Source organism: Talpa occidentalis, unplaced genomic scaffold, assembly GCF_014898055.3.
Source record: "Talpa occidentalis isolate TD23 unplaced genomic scaffold, MPIMG_talOcc4v2.1 talOcc4.11, whole genome shotgun sequence".
Classification (NCBI taxonomy): Eukaryota; Metazoa; Chordata; class Mammalia; order Eulipotyphla; family Talpidae; genus Talpa; species Talpa occidentalis.
The window spans coordinates 78,175,013-78,193,596 of record NW_023601104.1 but is presented as its reverse complement, the minus strand read 5'-3'; the positions used below and the strand labels follow the sequence as shown (position 1 = coordinate 78,193,596).

General features: G+C 42.8%; 1 protein-coding gene across 3 annotated transcripts in view; it reads left to right on the top strand.

Moving 5' to 3' along the window:
* DPF3 (double PHD fingers 3) overlaps nucleotides 1-17,001 on the top strand; it is a 245,745-nt gene extending 228,744 nt beyond the window's left edge. For all 3 annotated transcript variants that reach the window (XM_054691432.1, XM_054691433.1, XM_054691439.1), the window contains 3 exons: nucleotides 2,114-2,226; nucleotides 10,953-11,034; nucleotides 11,516-17,001. In XM_054691432.1, the coding sequence (XP_054547407.1) occupies nucleotides 2,114-2,226; nucleotides 10,953-11,034; nucleotides 11,516-11,586 (266 nt within the window). In that variant the 3' untranslated portion in view covers nucleotides 11,587-17,001. The remainder of the gene's footprint in view (nucleotides 1-2,113; nucleotides 2,227-10,952; nucleotides 11,035-11,515) is intronic.
* Nucleotides 17,002-18,584: the final 1,583 nt, after the last annotated feature.

The window sequence follows — 18,584 nt, the reverse complement described above, 5'->3', positions numbered from 1 at the left end:
GTTTTATTTTGTTGCCAACCGTAATATTCCTTTGTGGCACTTAAACAATTGTAAATATATAGATATGTGTGCAACTTATTAATTTGAGTTGACTAGACTGGGCTGTCTTGCCCACCATTTTATCTTTTCTGTGTATCTGTTCAATAGGTCATCCAGCTATTGCTCAGTACATACTAAAGTTCATGAACTATTATTGCAAGCTGGAGGCCATGGAATTAGGCAAAGTCTACTTGCTCATATGGGTGTCTGCTCCGTGACCTCATCTTCAGTCTTCCAAGGTTGCCCTGTCCGAGCGCTGGACAGCCAGGGTCCCCACCATTCAGAATCACACTTTGGCATTTTCCCTCTTAATCCCAGCCTAGCAGTCTCTCTGAGAGATTGGAATAGGGAATAACTCTGATCAGAAGTCTTCTTAGATTGTTAAGATGCTTTCAAGCTTCTTTCTCTTCAGATTCCCTGCCACAGTGTCACCTCAGGAGGGTCATTCATCAGTTCAGAGCTGGGGGCATGTCTGAGTTCTATGGCATCTGAGAAGTCCTGGGAAAGCTTTTAAGTCAGTCTTCTCCTTGATGCTTCTACCTCCTCTCTGCTAAGTGTCTTTCATCGTCTCCACCAACAAATGATTTCTCTCTCCACTCTCAGCGATAACCACATGGTTTGTACTTGTGGAGTCTGAAATTGGAAAGGTTTGTATGTTGACTGAATTGACAGTATTTCCCCCAAATGATCATGATGTAACCAGCTCCCTGAGCATCTGGGATGGAGGAAATGGTGGCTTCCCACAGGCTATGTCTTTGCCTGGGGGTGTGGTGTCAAGTGGGACCCTGACCAACTGTGGAGGGTACTAGGTTGGTGGAGTGACACAAATAGTGTCCCTTAGAAGCACATAATCCCTCAATACAAGAGACAACACAATGCACTACATGGTGGATTTGGCAGAGTTGGGAGCGCTGGAGAAGGGTGAACCCCACAGAAGGCCAAGCTATCAATTCCTTTCTGACGATCAGTAATGGATTTGCCCTGGGAACTATGGGCAGAGTCCTGTCTGATTCACAGCACTGGAAACCTGAGAACATCATCCAACTTTCCCTTTCCTACCAAAACAAAAGGTCAAGGGTTTTCACATCCTGTGCCTCAAAGCTCTCTTCTCCCTGCCCGAGTGTCTCTTTTGGGTGAGAACTGGCTAAGAAGAGAGTCTAACTCTGCAGGTCAAGCCATGGGTGTTGGTCCACTGGCGTGTGTGCGCTAAGCTCACAACATACTGTCCCTTCCTAATTTTGCTATTGGCTTGGCTAATGTGATTCTTGGGATGGAAAAAAGAACTAGAGCCATCAACAGGTCCTTTTAGGATAGACCTGGCCTTGTCTGCCCTTTGCTGTGATGATCCATTTCTTTGCCCCCTCTGCCAGGCCATTTCCATTTAAGTCCCTGTTTCTGTGCAGGATGTAGATTTCTGCTAGTTTTCTGGCATGGGCATGGATACTTCAGGCAACAGTGCATTCCCTCATAATGCCCCTGCGCAGTCCCTGGGAACCATACAGCTCCCTTGACCTCCTGTCCTGTGCCCTGGGGCAACATGAACAACTTTGCACATGGAAAGTCCAGCTCCAAATACCTCTTATGTGTTACTCCTGCCTCAATTGGTGCTGGGGCTTGGAAACAACGCTGGTGACTCCATGTGCTGCCTTGTGCTTTGTGCCTTTCTCTCTTTCTCTTTCTCTTTCTCTTTCTCTTTCTCTTTCTCTTTCTCTTCTCTTTCTCTTTCTCTTTCTCTTTCTCTTTCTCTTTCTCTTTCTTTCTCTTTGTTTATCACTTTCTGTCCTCATTAGCTGGTTTCACTTCTGGGTGGGGTTGAGGGGCCATGCTCATATAGCAAGAGAATGGGAAAGGATTCTATCCCCCACTAAGAGTGTTAATGTTCATTTCTCTCTTTGGGCCTCAGTCTGATGGTGGTGGTAAGTGTGGGTAGAGTGCCATCAAGTCCCCAAGTTTATTTCCCAACCTGTGCTCTACCCCCACTCTCCCTACAAATTAGGCAAAAATATGTTTTTGATTAGTGGTGTTGAGGGGTCATATCCTCTAGCCCTAATGCTGCCATATCTGCTTCCTCCAGGTCACCCAACCTGCCTGCAGTTCACCCTGAACATGACCGAGGCCGTCAAGACCTACAAGTGGCAGTGCATAGAGTGCAAGTCCTGCATCCTCTGTGGGACCTCAGAGAATGATGTGAGTTTGGGCATCCTTTGTCAGAGAGAGATCCAAGAGTTGGGAGACCTTTGAGGGGCAGAGTCTCTGGAAGGACTTTCATCACTGGCTGCTGGGGGAAATGTCAGTCAACACCTCCCCTTTGCCCTTTGACCCCATGATAATCCTGATCACAATGGCATTCATCTGTAAATATTTCAAATACAAATAAATAAATATAAATATTCCTAATCTCACAAAGATAAGTACTTTTAAACAAAAATAACCAAAATATTAACATAGCTAAAAAAAATCATTAATTCCTTAATATACTCAAATATCTGGTCAAACTTCCTATTGCCTATGTATAAATATTTTTAACACAGCTTGTTTATTTGAATTGGGATGTAAATCAGGGCTATAATTGTGATTAGTTGACTTGCTTTTAAAGCTTCTTTTAATATATCGCTTTTCCCTCCATCTTGCTCCTTTTTCCCCTTGAATTTTTGTTGAAGAAATCAGCTAATTTGTTCATTAGTGTTTCCTGTGACTGTATTTCACTGACCGCATCCCGTGGTAGTGGTGGACATTTTCCTCTGTCTCTTTTCTTATACATTTTTACTTAGAGCTAGAGCTTTATCAGATCCAGATTTGCACTCATTCTATCTCAACCTCTCTCTACACATATACTTTATAATACAATAAAATACAATGAAATATATATATATATATGTACATAAATGGTGGCGTGTCCTTCTACCAGGAGGTATGGAATGCCTGGTGTCTCTCTTTTTGTGAAGGTAAACAGCTCTTGATTTTCTTCAATTAGATTGATAATTTCATTAAGAGTTGCAGAATAGTGATATTTTTAATCTATAATTTCTTCTTTGTTTATTAATTGGAGTAATTTTACAAAAAGAAACATTTTTCAGTTTCATATTTGATTGTCCTAAGGCACAGGAAAGGCCAGATTAATACTTCATTTTTCTCCTTTATTTACAGTTTCAAAATAACAGGATGGGTTGAACAACTGTTCATGATAAATATGTTCAAGGAAATAGGAATTGTGGGACACTTTCTTAACATGATAAACTATTTATACTTTAGAACTAAAACCATTATCTTATTAATAGAGAAATATAAAGGAATTTCTATTCAGGTCAGAAAATGGGTAAGGATGCCCATAATTTCTACTATTCATCACTGTTCTAGAGATATTATAGTTAATGCAATATGATAAGTCAACTACAGTCATAAGAATGGCAATAAAGTAGGAAACTATAATCTAGAAAGCATCACACAATCAATGATTAAGCTAACTCAACAGTAAAGGTAACATTATATAAAAATATCATACAGAAATTAACAGTTTTCTATTAATTTAATAGCAATCAGTTAGATAACATAGTAGTAGAGAAATTCCACTTACAAGCAGAAATACTAGAAGAAATACTTAGAAATAAACTTAATAGTAAATATGTAAAACCTATGAAGAAAATTTTAAAACATGTTTGAAAAGACAAAGAAGTAGAATTGAGAAAATATAACGACCTCAGATGATTTGGGATAGAATGACTCAACTTTATAAAGAAGTCAGTTCTTTCTAGTTGACAAATTTAATTCAAGACAAATAAAAACAGCAATAAGTTTTTATAAAACTAGATACCTTTATACTAATATTCATATGGAAACACAAATTTGCAAGAACAGTAAAGAAAACACACACCAAAAACCAAATTATTGGGGCGGGGGGAGCTAGCCCTACTAGGTGTTAAACATACTGCAAGACTTCTATACTAAAACAGTTTAGGCAAACAGACCAATAGAATAGATTAGAAAATCCATAAATTGACCCAACTACATACATTCAGTATAAAAGTTGCAGCTAAAATTACTGGATCAAAGATGGCTTTTCAATGAGTGGTTTGGGGCAAGGGGCTATGTATTTGGCAAAAGACAAAATTAGGTCCATAGCCCACAAAATAAATAAGAACACTCTTCAAATGGGCCAGGGATCCAAATATAAAAAATAAAAACATATTAGTTAACATGGGTGAGTTTTTTAAATATAAATGTAAGGAGGATTTTCTGTGACTCAAAATTCATGGGCAATTAAAGAAAATATTGATAAATTTGACCACATAAAAATTTTCATAACATAAAACACCATAAAATCAAAAGGCAGTTGAAAATCTGGAAAAATATATTTGTAGCATACACCACAGAAAATGGGCTACTATCCCTAATACACAAAGAACTCTTAAAATTTGAGGGACCAGGGACCAGAAGCTAGATAGAATAAGATAAAAGAATGACAGATAATTCATAAAAGATATAAGAAATGACTCCTAAACATTAAAAATCGTTCAAATGCACTATTAATTAAAGAAATGAAAACAAATTAAAATAAAACAAATGTATCATTTCTTATCTATAAATTAGAAAAAAATTAAAAGTGTGACCATACTGTCTATTGATGAAGCTATGTGAAAACCACCAACTGGGAATACAAAGTGGTGCACCCTTTCTAGAGGGAAATTGAGCAATACCAAACACACCTGTTGTGCACTTACTTTTACACTCTGATCTTGCCCATTGGAATCTATCCTATAGATATACCCAGAATATATGAAAATACATATGCATTAGTATATTCATGTTCACATTGTTTATAATTATAAAATATTGGAAACAACCTAAATTCTCAGAGATCCAAATAATGGTTTAACAAATGATGGCACAGAAACATCATGGGATATTAGGCAGCTGTGAAAAAGAACAGCCTATGAGTGGGTTGATAAAGATAAGGGGAAAACAATTCTCTGAGCATGCCTTTTTGTATAGCTCTAATTCTAAGAACCAAGGTATTGTTTTATATGTTCTCCAATGGAGAAATGCTAAAAATCTACTAGAATGTTGGAAAACTTAGATGGAATAGAAACAGTAACAAATGAACCTAAGTATAATATAAATATATAGCATAACCATACTGAAGTGTGGAGCAGGAAGGGACTAACCAAGTAACTCTGGAAAGCAGTATTTGTATCCTAAGGCTAAAGTCAGAAATAATTCACAAATAATGTATTCTCATTAGTAAATTTGTTTCCCATAGGTGTATGAGTTAGTCATTCTGAAATCATGTGTGTACAAGGTCTGAATTAATAACTACAAATTGTGAATAATGAGAGGCAGGTTTCTCAATGCCAGAGAAAGAATTTCCGAGTGCAGGGAGCAGGCTGGACTGAACCCTGTGGCATTGGGCTGGAATAGTGGGTATCGATGTATTACATTATTACAGTATAATGTAATATAGTTTACATACACATATAGATGCATGTCTACCTACACATTTATTTGTTTCCTATCTGCATCAGTTGGGAGAGACTAGAAGCAGTGACAACCCAAAGCAATGAAAATACATACCACTCAGACAATGGTTTCTAAATACCATTTTCAAAAAAAAGGAACCAGGAGAAATGGCTAGTGCCAATACTGGGGTAGGGAAAATGCAAAAGGAGTCTGGAGCATCCTGTGTACTAGAAAGTAAGGGTATTCTAAAAAAGTGATGGGACATGCCCAAAGGACACGGGAGTCAAATTGAAGGAACTGCCATTTGCAAAATTGGGGACAGTTTGGTAACAAACTAAAGACAGTATGACATTACAAGGCAAAGAGTAAAATAAATATAATTCTAATCTTGAACAAGAACAAAACATTCGAATAGATAAACAAAAAAAAAGGAAGAGGTAAACTCTACTGCAGGTCAGAATTGCAATTAATAAATATAGAGGGAAGAGAACAACTAATCACCAATAGGTAATGTCACCAATGGGCAATCATCATAGTTATGGTTGTTGTAAGAACCATCAATTGATGCTAATATTAGTGGGTAAAAGTATGATGAGAGCATTCAAAAAAGATAAACACATGCAATTTGCAGCAACATGGATGGCGCTGGAAGGGATCATGCTCAGCGAAATAAGCCAAAAAGAAAAAGAAAAATACCGGATGGTCTCACTCATAGCAGGAATCTAGAAAACTTAAATAAGGGACCAGGAAAATGAATAACTATAAGAAAGTGAAAATCAAAATCAACAAAAAACTGAACCAGAGACACTTTTTGGGGGGTGGGGGCCGGGAGGGGAGGGATTGGGGTCAGAATGGGGCATTTGCAATTGTATGGGGAATATAAAAATAAAATTTATTATTAAAAAAAAAACAAATGAATCAAAAAAAAAAAGTATGATGAGAAAGAGGATATTTGCATAATCTCAGAGTATCTCCCCCATTAGATTACTTATAAATACATTACAAAGGGAAAGTCATAGCTTAACAATGGAGAAACTGGTCTATAGTACCTTGACCACACGACCACAGTAACATTACTAGTAATAAGACTTACTGATATCAATGCCCCCCTGATATAATGCACTGAGAAGGGGACACCATCTTTTTTCTATTATTCTTGCCAAAGGTACACACCCTCGATCTTCTCATGAAGTAAGAGCAGACAAGCTCAAATTGAGTGACATTCTATGAAGTCACTGGCTTGGGATAGAAAGATAAAGAAAGATAAAGAAACTGAGGAACTGTTTCCGTGTCAAGGACACAAGTAAATGCACTGTGGGGTCCTGAGTTGCATCCTGGGATAAAGAACATGGTGGAAAAACTGGTAAAATTCAAGTCAGGTCTGTAGACTAGTTGGTGTTGTCCCAATAGTAATTACCTCCTCCTTTTTGTGATCATATTGTGGGAATGTAAGATGTTAACATTCAGGGAAGCAGAGTCTATGCAGAAACTCTTTGTACTAGTTTTGTAAACTTTTTCTAAATCTAAAATTATTTCAAAATGATAAATAAAAATATAATGGCATATTTCTCTAACATCTTCTAAAGGTGACAATTTTTTAAAAATCATGTCTATGAATTCAAGGATTTAAATATATTTGATTTAATTCAATCCATTATGGTAGCATTTATACTATTTTTGCCCAGTGGGAGCATAATCAGGCTGAATCCTGAGTCCTTTTGACAAGACTCCAATAGTATTTGATCACTTCCTTGCTTTCCAAGTATGTAAAGATATTCATTTCATGACCCAGATAGAGAATCAGCCTTTTCTCTAAGGACTTCTGGTTCATTTTAGTGGCAATGGTCTTTTTTTTTAAAAAATATTTTATTTTATATAATTCTTATATAAATCTTTTTTCATCTTTGCACAATGTATGCATTTTCATTTTGGTTATATTCCCCATACAATTGCACCTCCCCCCTTATTTTGACTGTAGTCCATTCTTCTACCACCGCTTCTTCCCCCGCCCTGTCCCCCCACCGCTTTGTGTCTCTGGTTTGTAGTTGCTTTGATTTTTACTTTGCATTGATTAGTCTTTTTTTTCCTGGTCTCTTATTTAGGTTTTCTAAATTCCTGTTATGAGTGAGACCATCTGGTATTTTTCTTTTTCTTTCTGACTTATTTCGCTGAGCATGATCCCTTCTAGCTCTATCCATGTTGCTGCAAACTGCATGTGTTTATCTTTTTTGATTGCTGAGTAATATTCCATTGTGTATATTAGTCCTGGGTATAATTTGGAAGAATTGGTATAAATTCATGGTGCATTTTATCTTTAAAACAAACAAAACATATTTTCTAACTCTATCCATTGATAATGCCGCCATACAGTAACTAACACCATGAAAATTAGCACTCATATTATGTTCTCTAAAGACCATTGCCACTAGAGACCATAATATGAGTGCTAATTTTCATGGTGTTAGTTACTGTATGGCGACATTATCAATGGATAGAGTTAGAAAATATGTTTTGTTTGTTTTAAAGATAAAATGCACCATGAATTTATACCAATTCTTCCAAATTATACCCAGGACTAATAGTAGAATTTTTACTTAACCTTATTGACCTTTCATCTGTATTTTTTTCCAACTATGTCAAAATCTTGCTGCTTCTCAAAACCAACATTATTACACACATAAAAATATCAGAATATAAATTCCTCTATTACCACCCACAATATGATTACTGAATATATCTATGTCTATATCTGTATCTGCACTTTTTTTTGTCCTTAAGACATATTTGACTAAAGATGTATAATCAAACTACTTGTTTTAAATAGTTGCTTTCTATGTGGTTATGCCACAAATTAATACATAGATTCGTTTTCCTTTTGTTTTTTAGTAACAATTGTAAGCTAATTTTGCTTTATGAGCATGTAAAATATTCACTGGTTCCAGAATCAAATCTATAAAATAAACAGTACCATCAAAGAAATCCATTCTCACCTCTTTCACACTATCCCCTCACTCTGCCTATAGGTAACTGTTATAAAAAATTATGGTTTATCTTTCCATTTTCTTTATATGAAAGTATACCTATGTGCATATGAATCATTAGAAAATGGAAGCATCTTGGAAAATGGTAACAGATATACATGTTTTCTTCACCTCATGTTTTTATTGACTAGCCTGGAGATTACTTAACAGCAATATATAGATAAAACTTTCATCCTTCCTGTAGCTGCACAGGAATTCACTAGTTTATCCATCTAGTCCCTTATTGATGAATATTTGGATTGATTCTTGGCTTTGGTTTTACAAATAGTGTTAAAGCAGAGTTTTTTTGTTGACTTGGCAGAGCCTTAGGGGAGAATCAATGTGTGGTTGCTTGGGCTACTGACTTCCTCTCCACGCCCAGGGATTCCTATTCTCTGGAATTGTAGCCATAGGTGGATCCAGGTTCTTGGATACTTGGTAGTAAGAAGTCCTCAACTTGTGCTTTTCAACAGATAGGGTTTCCTGATAGCTTTAACAGGCAATTATCCTGCAAAGCAGATGAAAGAGAAGAGAATATGGTGCCAGATGATGATTAACCTTGAGAAACATATTTTAATGTACAAATGTTTTTTCCTCTTTGGGAAAGTCCAATCCAGGGTATTCTGCCTTCTTGTATTTCTCATGTGCAACACAGTAGAGGTTATCAGTGTCTTTAGGGTTCTAGTAATACTAGTCTCGCCCTGATTGTGGTCTCCATGCTAATCCTAACTTGTTCCTCTTCATATTATCCAAATTATCATGTAGCTTACCTCAGGTCCAACAATAACGGTGTCAATTTTTAGAGTAAACCACACCGTTTTTGTTTTCATCTTATCGCTCTAACTGCTTTTTCTTAGTTTCTTTATTCTTCTTTTGTTTGTTAAAATTGGTGTTCCCCAAGGGCCTTATTCTTGGTCTTTGTCATAGTAATCTTTTTTTAGTACTTTTTCATGAAATTTCATCAAAACTATGGATTTACTCTTTCTCAGAAAAATGTACATTTCTGCCAATAAGGTTATGAATTCATTTCAAGAAGTTCATGGATACCCCTCCCTGAATGCAGGTAGAAGGACATCTGTGTTCACCAGCACTGGACTTCCTATCTTAGGACTTCCAGTGCCATCTCATCACCAAGCAAATCTATGTTTCATGCCCAGACTAGTCTTCCAATATCTAGTTGTTTCCAGTTGCTTCCACTGGGTGATTTGTATGCAGTGTGCCTATAGCTGAGGTTTCTCTCTGCCTCCCATGAATCTGTTCCTCAGTCCATGTCTCAATGGGTAGCTGCATCAACTGGTGGGCTGATAGGAGACATTCTTAATTTCTTCCACATCACTCTCCACATCTAATCAATGACTCTTAAGTGGGAATAAGACCTGTTCCTTTCCCCTGGCCCACGATCCCAGTTTCCGGTCACCATCATCTTACCTGGATGTCTGAATCATCTTTTTAAGTGATCTTTGGCCTCTAGACCCAACCTTTCCCCACCTGGGTATATATGGGTATTTAGCAGCTAGTGAGAGCTATCTAAACCACAAGTCTGACCATGACACTCCTTTGTTTGCTAACTCTTCAGAAGCTTCCCATTGCCCTCATTGAAAGGTCTTAGTATAATAAGAAGGTCTTTTATGATCTCTCCTGACTCATTGTTTGTTCACTGAGGTATCCAACTTCCATATCTATTTTTTCTAGTATCTCTACACTGGTGGGAGCCAAGGTGAGATTTAATACAGACTTAATTTTGCAAACTTTTTATAAGCCATCCAAACAGGTCCATAGGTCATGTAATAGGATAGAACTCTACCTGGAGAATGGGATCAGATCATAAACATTTATTGCATAGCTACTATGTGCAAGGAAGTTCTGAAGGAGATGCAGAGTGAGTAAAAGACTCTGCCCCCATGATCTTACAGTCCAATAAGGAGTGGACCAAAGAGGCATTTTCCAAATGAACTGGCCAATAGAAGAATTGTATAGATGTCTACCACATGCCATGTTTTGCAGTAAGGAAAATGCATTTAAGTATCATAGGAAAGAGAAAGTACTATAGGGATGCAAGAGGGGAGAGAGACCTTCTAGTTGAGGTAGACTAAGTAAGTCTTTATGAAAGAGAAGAAGTATTTGAAGACTAAGAGGGTGATTAGGCAATGACTGAGAAGAAAAGGAGTTCCTCTAAGCTGGAGTATGAGGTGGTAATTAAGGAGGGCTTCTTTAAGAAGGTATAATTTCAGAATAAACCCTAAAGTGGAGGTAGGATTTGCATAGTTGGGGAAGCAGAGGGGGAATTCCACATGTGGCAAAGTATGAAGCATATTCAGTGGACAGTTGAGGACCCCAAATGGGGACATCCAGGAAGTTTGATCTGTGGAACTAAGACTGTAATGCTTATTCTAAGTAATGCAATCTTTTCCTCCTCTTCACCACTCTGTGTTCCACCAGGACCAGCTCCTCTTCTGTGACGACTGTGATCGTGGCTATCACATGTACTGTTTAAATCCCCCCGTGGCTGAGCCCCCAGAAGGTAATGGTGACAAGATTGACAGTAACAACAACTACTACCACCCCCTTATTAAGTCTTTATTAGCTTGTGCTAAGGGTTTTTCATGTCCTGTCTCATTTAATCATCATGACCATTTGGGGTAGGTGTGACTGCTACCATTTTACATTTGAGGCACAATGCAGTCAGCTGAAATTCAACCTGAGGCCCTAGGAGGTATGACTGAGATGGTGGGGAGGTGAAAGCTTCCAGAGTTGGGCTAGGCCTGGTGATGCTATTTAAGAGGAACCACCAGAAAGCAAGGGTCTTCCTCACAATTGAGGAAGCTTCCACAACAATTCAGCCAATCATTTCTGAGCATTTACTCTCTCCTGAGCTCTAAGGCTGGACTGAATCTCTGAATTGTGAAGCTCAGAAGAAAATAGAACTTATAAGAATTTAGGCCCAGGGGTGGGACTTGTGGGGTGGAGAGGGACTCCTAATAATGCCATCTTGTTTTTTATAGGAAGTTGGAGCTGTCACTTATGCTGGGAACTACTCAAAGAAAAAGCCTCAGCCTTTGGCTGCCAAGCCTAGGGCCCCTGGTCACAAAGTGTGATTTGCCACTGGAAAGGCTAAAACAGAGCCCACATGAAACCAGATTGAGCCTCTATCCCCTATACCCAGGCAGACCATCTGTAAGGAAAATCAGTAATTGCAGAGGGCATGAAGATGTGGAATCAAAGGGTGAGGTATCTGCTTACCTCTTGCACACAGGTTTTGGTATTTCAGCCAGACCCTCCTGCTTCTACCAGGAGGATCTGCACTTTTGAAGAACACCCCCAGCCCTGGCCCTGTGGAATACCTCTCACATTTCCCCAGCCCTACGGCCCTCGCACTGGTTCCCATTTTAAAGGAAGCCATTTTGTGACCACTCATCAGTTATTTGTGTGTAGTTTGGTGTTTTCTATTGTGCTCCAAGAAATCTTCCCACGATCTTTTTCACCTCCCAACTCAAGGCTCTTCACCCTGAAGTCACCAGAGGAGCAAAGGGCTGTGGAGAATTTTTTTTTTTTTTTAATTACACACCTCATTGGAAACTTCTAGACTTGGAGCCTGGAGGCCATTTTGATGATGGAGCCCAGAAATCCCTTGTTGTTCCCTACAAAGAGGAAGAGGTGATTTCTGCACTGCCAGCTGATATCCAGTGGCATCCACAGCCAGGGTGGTCTCTTAAAGGGTCTGGGGAGAGGAGTGGAGGCAATGAGGGGTGGGAGAAAATATTGTGAAGACAATTCTGAAGCCCCTGCATAGCCAGTCAGTATTTGTTCTCTGTCAGGAATGATTGTGCAGGAGACCTGGTTTTGTGTTTCCTTCACCTTCAGAAGTAAGGCATCCTTGAGGTGAGACTAGCTACAACCTGTGGACAGAAATGCTGAGACTCCCCCTCCTGACCAACCTGAATCTTCAGGTAGTTTTCCCTGGTAGGACTCAGGAGGCAAGAAGTTGAGCCAAGGCCATCTGGTTAAGAATTTGAATTTTGGAACAAAGAACTGTAACTTTGAGAAACCATGCAGTATTGATGTGACATCACGGATTCCTCTTCCCAAGTGAGTTCTCCCTTCCACATGGTGTCTGCTTGGGTTGTCTACTGAGACCTGACTCTGGAAATTTTAGGATGGGAGAGAGATGACAGTTACCTAAACAAACAGTTGTGGTGATGTGATGATTTGTGGCAATGACACAGAACCTTCAGCTCGAGGGCTGTTCTTGTCTCCTAAATGCTGCAATATGTGCTGGACTCTTGTTTTCAAAGTGTTTCATGAAGAAAGAGGCCGAGTCTCAGATTCCGGAAGTCAGTGTTGGAAGGCAGCCCTGCAGGCTGGAGCGGATCAGGCTGCCTTTGAATCTCAGCAGCAGTGGCAACAGCAGCCGCACAATAACTGACACGTTTCTGGAAAAATCATTTGCCCAAAGGGCAGGTCCCAGTGAGTGAGACCCTGGCGCATGCTCGGATTCCCTGAAATCAGCTCCATCTCTGTGGCCCGACTGCTTACAACAAAGGCTGAGGTTATTTTTAGTCTTTCGGCTCCTGAAGAAGCCCCTGGAGACTCGGATGCGGGCTAGTTGGGCCACTCATGCCCAGCTGCAGTACTTGTTCTGCGACTTGGCAAGAGCCTTCCTGCTGGCCTAATTGCTCTTGGCCAGGAGATCCAGGGCAGCCTGGCATGGAGCCAGGCCCTGCTTGTCTCCCCAGTCCTTTGCAAAGTGACCTGTGGGAAGAAATAGGGGTCACTCCTGCAGGGGCTCATGGTCTCGGAGTGAGTTCCTCAAACATAATGATCTCATTTAAAGGGCCCTGTCCAGATGGGATTTTCATCTCCATAGATATTTCCTTCCTCCTGCTGGTTGGTGAACCTGTTTTGGATTCTGGAGACCCAGGGAGAGTTATCCATTTACCAGGAAGGCTCACCTGAGGGGTGCATTTCCTTCCCTGACTGTGTTGGTGTGCTATGCTCCCACAAAACCTAGTCCTTGAAGGCTGATTATTGACTTGGAAAAATCACTTTGATTTAGTTTTGGGGAAAAAATGAGCAAAATATTCTCAAGTGCCACAGTGGCTTTCAAGTTAAAAAAGCAAATCTGAATCCAAAAACTGTGACTCCGATACTTGACATGTCTGCTTTAGAGTGTGTGGACATCTAGTCCCCACCTCTGCACATATGATGGGGAAGCCTTGCTCTCTCTAGCTGAATCTGCTGTCTGCCACCTGCCAAGGGGCTGCAAGGGTGGGACTGGTCTCACCGACTGTGGAGGGTGCTGTCACCTGCTCACAGTAGTGGGAGTGGTCAGTGCTCTGGACTGGACATTAGGGAGGCCCAGATGTCCTGTCCCTGTTTTTCTCATTCCCTGCAGGATGGGGCTAATTCTTCATCTTTGAGGACTTCAGTTCCTCCTTCTGAAAAGTAGGGATAGAACTTCCAAAGTACTATAAGCAGACAAACTTCTCCAAGTCATATTATCACCTTGTGTATTTGAAAAAAAGAAAAGTGCAAGTAAACTTCTAGTTGGTCTTTATTTGAGCCCCAGAGAATAAGCTAGAATCATGGATGAACATGGATGATGAGGGTTTTGGTTTTGCCTCTGCTGTTGAGCTGCTATGTGACCTTGGGCAGGCACTTAACAAATCTGAACCTCAGTTTCGCAACTTGTGAGATGAAATAATAATACCTGCTCTGCTTTTTTCATAGTGTGATTGAGAGTCTTAAAAAGCATAATGTTATATAAATAATCACTGGAGAGCAGTGGTTGTCAGGGAGGGGGTCCGCATGATTTCTGTGCCCCCCTCTTCCTTGAGATAGCAAAGGTCAGACCCTTTGTTGGAATCTATTTTGCTCAAAAGTGATTTATGTTTCAAGGGCGAGGTTGCCTCTGGTCAGTGTCCCTGGGCCAAAGGTGTGACAGGAAAGGGTGACCATGCCTGGGTCTGTGGTGGGAGGTGAGGGATTCATGCTGGAGTGGGCATGAGGACTTCATAACGAAGATATTCAAGAATGAAGCTACTCCCTTCTGCAAGATCAGCTCGGGTCAGAATAGGGAGCTAACTTTTAGAGGGGGCTACCATTCATTTCACTTTGGAATAACATATACTTCGAAACTTTCGCTTAAAGCCTAGCTCCACTACTTTGTCGCTGGTTGACCTTGAGTAAATGACTTAACCTCTCTGAGCTTAATTTTCCACATCAGTGAGGTGGGGCCGTGGGGCCTATTGGGCAGAGCTATTGCAGGAATTTGAGGCAATGGCGGTAAAGACACTGGCACGATGAAGGCCCCACTCTGATGGCACCTGTTGTCTTCAGAGCCCACCCAATGGAGATAATCATGTCTCCCCACTCAGAGCCCTGGAACATCCAGGGTGCCTCTACTCCTATGTTGTGGCTCCATCTGACCAGGGAGGAGGTGAAGCTTCAGGATCCAAGCCCGAAGTTGAAACGCGTGTTTCCTGCCTTTCATACTAAAGCAAATCCAGCACAGTGCGGGAACAGAGACAGGAGAATCACATTCATCCTCTCCTCCCCTGGCCCCCCAACTCATAGCACCCAAAGCGGGAGCCAGCAGGTCCCAGGCTCCCCTGCTGTCATTGCCTGGGGGCCAGGTGGGAAGCCCAGGCAGCCCAGAGGGAGCCTCTGCTTCTCCAGGCTCAGCTCAGTGTGGTGGGAGCTTGTGGGTGGGAGAAAGGGAGGGGGCTAGGGGAGGAGGGAGGGAGGCCCAGTGCCTGCAGAGCTGGAGAAGATAACCGGTTTTAAGGTTAGGGGAGGGTCTGGGTTTCACAGTGATGGTTTCATGATACCCTGGAGAGTTACACTCACCGTGGCATTTTAGTCTTTGTGCTTTGAACTCATCACGATTCCTTTCAGCCCTCCCCTTAAAAAGCTCAGATATTTTAAGGAAGAAAAATGAGATTCTTATTGTGACTTTTCCTACCCTGGCAAGTTTAGGAGACAGATCTGTGCTCTTCGGTGTTGTTGAAGAAAGATTGCTGGCTTTCTCAGGCTCCAGGACTCAAGAGAGGTGGGGTCCCCAGTTTCCTCTTTGAGATTGTGCATGTTGGGGGGAGGGGAACCCTGAGGACCAGCCTCCCCACCCCCCAGGACAGCAGCCTCCTTCTCTCACTCCCTCCTCCCCCACCCTAGGCTGTTCCCAGCTGCCACTGCGCAACCCAAGGGAACGTTGGATCCCTGGGCCATGCTCACTTGCTCCAGTGATGACCCATGCCTCGCCTGGGCCCCAGTCAGAGCTGCGCTTGCGTCCCGTAGTGGGCTCACGCCCTTGGAGAAGGAGGGAGGAAGGGGTGTTAGGAGTGAGCAGGGTCAAAGGTCTTCTGGTCAGGTAAACCAAAATGAGGAGATGGGTGAGGAGGGGGCCAGAAACCTGATTTCCACTGCTGGAGGGAGCAAAGTAACTAACTAACTGGGCTGGGATGGAAAGTTGCTGTAACCCGTTCTTCCCTTAGGCCTGTGGTGCTGGGCAGTGTGATTATTTAAAGTTTATAAAGGCCAAACCTTTGCTACCTTTGTACACCAAGCAAGCAGCCCTTTCTTGAGGCCCCCTGGCTCCCTCTTGTGCGTGTGTGTGGGGCAGGGGCCTCTGTGGGCCCAGCGGGTGAGAATGGGGCCTCTACCCCCCGCGGAGGTGGGAGGTGCAGTGTGTCCTTGTAGATTTTCCCCCAGGGGAGCGTTGTCTGTCTTAGAAAAGCTGCTGATGTCCCTCCTGGTTTGAGAGTGTGTGTGTGAGCAATCGTGGGTGTGAATGTGTGTGTGAGTGCATGTGTGTGTGTGTGTGTGTGTGTGTGTGTGTGTGTGTGTGTGTGAGTTGTGTGGTAGTGAAGGCCAGGCTAGTTCTTACCCTGCATTCTTGGGCAGCAGATGGTTTCCAGGCACTGCCATCAGGGGAGCCCTCCAGTCCCCGAGTCCAGCTGGGAGGGGGGATCCGACCAGTCCTACCTCCCTACCACCTGGCAAAGTAGATGGGGTTCCTCCTCTCCCCTTGTTTATTGCCCTTTTTGGAATTTTACTTCCTTCCTGAAGAGAAGCTGTTGGTTTTTCGATTAGCCGTTTGATCCTGAGACTAAGTAGGCGTGGGGAAGATGGTGGGAACAAGAGACACTTGAATTTGCCTCAGGCCTGCAAGCCTCCCTGCCCAAGCCCTTGGCCTGGCCTGTTTCCTTGGGCCTAATGGTTAGAAGTGGGATCTGTAGTAGCTTGGGGTTGGGGCTCCTCTCCCCTTCCTGAATATTTCTAGGGCTTGGGTTCTGTGTATGGCCACTGACCATGAGTGTAGAAACAGCAAAAGAGATTGGCGGTAAGTTCAGGGCCTGTGGGGTGGCAAGAGGAGAGCCTTCCAGAGGAAGCTGGAAGAGCCAGCTGAGGTCATTGTTCTGAGAGGTAGGCAAGAGGAGGGGGAGATTGCTTGGGCGTCCTGGTGGGAGGATAAACAGAGCCCCCAGATAGACACTGCAGGGGTGGGGTTGGGGGTTGGGGGCCTTCCTTAGGGCATCTCAGCAGCTACTCCTAGGAAGGCTCGGCTGAGGGGCCCTCTCTTGTGCTTCCAGCCCAGGCTGCTGGAAAGACAGGCCCAAGGAAATACCTCCAGGAAACTGTAGGAGGAGGGTTCCGGGCCTGCCAGGTCCCCATCCAGTTGTTTTCCAGAAGGAGCAGGGAGTTGCCTGTGTGAGGAGAAAGATTTAGAAGGGGGTAGGTTCCCAGAGAAGGCTCCTGCTGGGTTCTGAGTGAACTCTGACTGTGTCCCCTCAGATGGCTGAGACCTGGGGTAACTCCCCAAGGTCCCTCGAGGTCAGAGGGCACAGCACTGCCCCTCGGTCACCGTCTCTTTGTTCCCGACACCCATCCTTTCTTTGCACCCGTGCCTTGAAAGAGGGTCATTGCAGGGTTTCCCTCTCTTTGGCCCCACGGAGAGAAGGAAGTATTTGTGCTGATGGTGACATTTCCCAGGGCAGGCCGGAGGAAGGCAGGCACCGGGACTGGCGGGCAGCCAGAACCCTCCTCGACAGAGATATAATTACTAATAATGACCTCTAGCCCAGGCAGCGAGTAAAGTGGCCATTCAGGACGGCACCAGCCCAGTCTCCCACATAAGCGCTGCTGTGGTGGGGAAGGGGGGGGCAGCTATGAGTCCCTGCAGGAAATGTGGGGGCAGGGAGAGGTGTGAGCTCCTGGAGCCTAAAGTTTCCCTCCGCCTCACCACTCCATGAGTCTCCAGGTTATACTGACACTCACACCTGTTTGCTTGTATGCCAGGGACTCCATTTTTTCTATCAGTGTTATTAATATTGATGATAAAAATAGGGACACACATACACACACACACCTGTCACCTAAGGAACTTAAGTGAACCTTATGTGTGGCTCCAGGATGAGAGGGAGAGCCTGCCCTTAGCCAGGAGCTGTTGGACGAGGTGCAGCCTTCCTCGAGGTGCTACCAGACTGGCTCCCCAAGCTTTCAGACCCTGCACAGGGTTGGAAAGGGAGCCTTATGCTTGAAAAGTCATGGGCTGCAGGAATTTATCATCTCTCCTCTCCACTCACCTCTGCTTCTTTGGGGACAGTGTTTGGCAATAGTTGTTTGAAAGTTCTCGAGTTTCCTTTTTGTGGGAGGGAAGCAAAAATTTTATAGTTGGAATTGGGTTGTGGTTTCTGTTGCCTTTGTCCTTTCAGATTTACTCCCCATGGAGATTGTGGTTCTTCCCTTCCTAGTCTGCCTTCTCCCTTTCTGCACCTTTCCTTCCCTTCCCTCCTGCCATGCCAGGCAGAGGGGAAGAGGGGAAGAAATAATGGCACAAAAGAAAAAAACATACACCCCCCTGCACATTTTCAACACAGTTTAAGAGGCCGGAAATGGGGGCTAGGGGAAAAAAGCTGTTCAAGAATATCTGAGCAAGAGCATGAAGATACAGAAGGTTGGGGCTGAGGAGGTGGGAGCAGGTGGCTGAAGAGAGGTGGGTAGGGAGTAGAATCCTGATGCGTCTGGGCCATGTGACATTTCGGAAAGCAGAGAAGTCACACTGTGGCCCTAAGT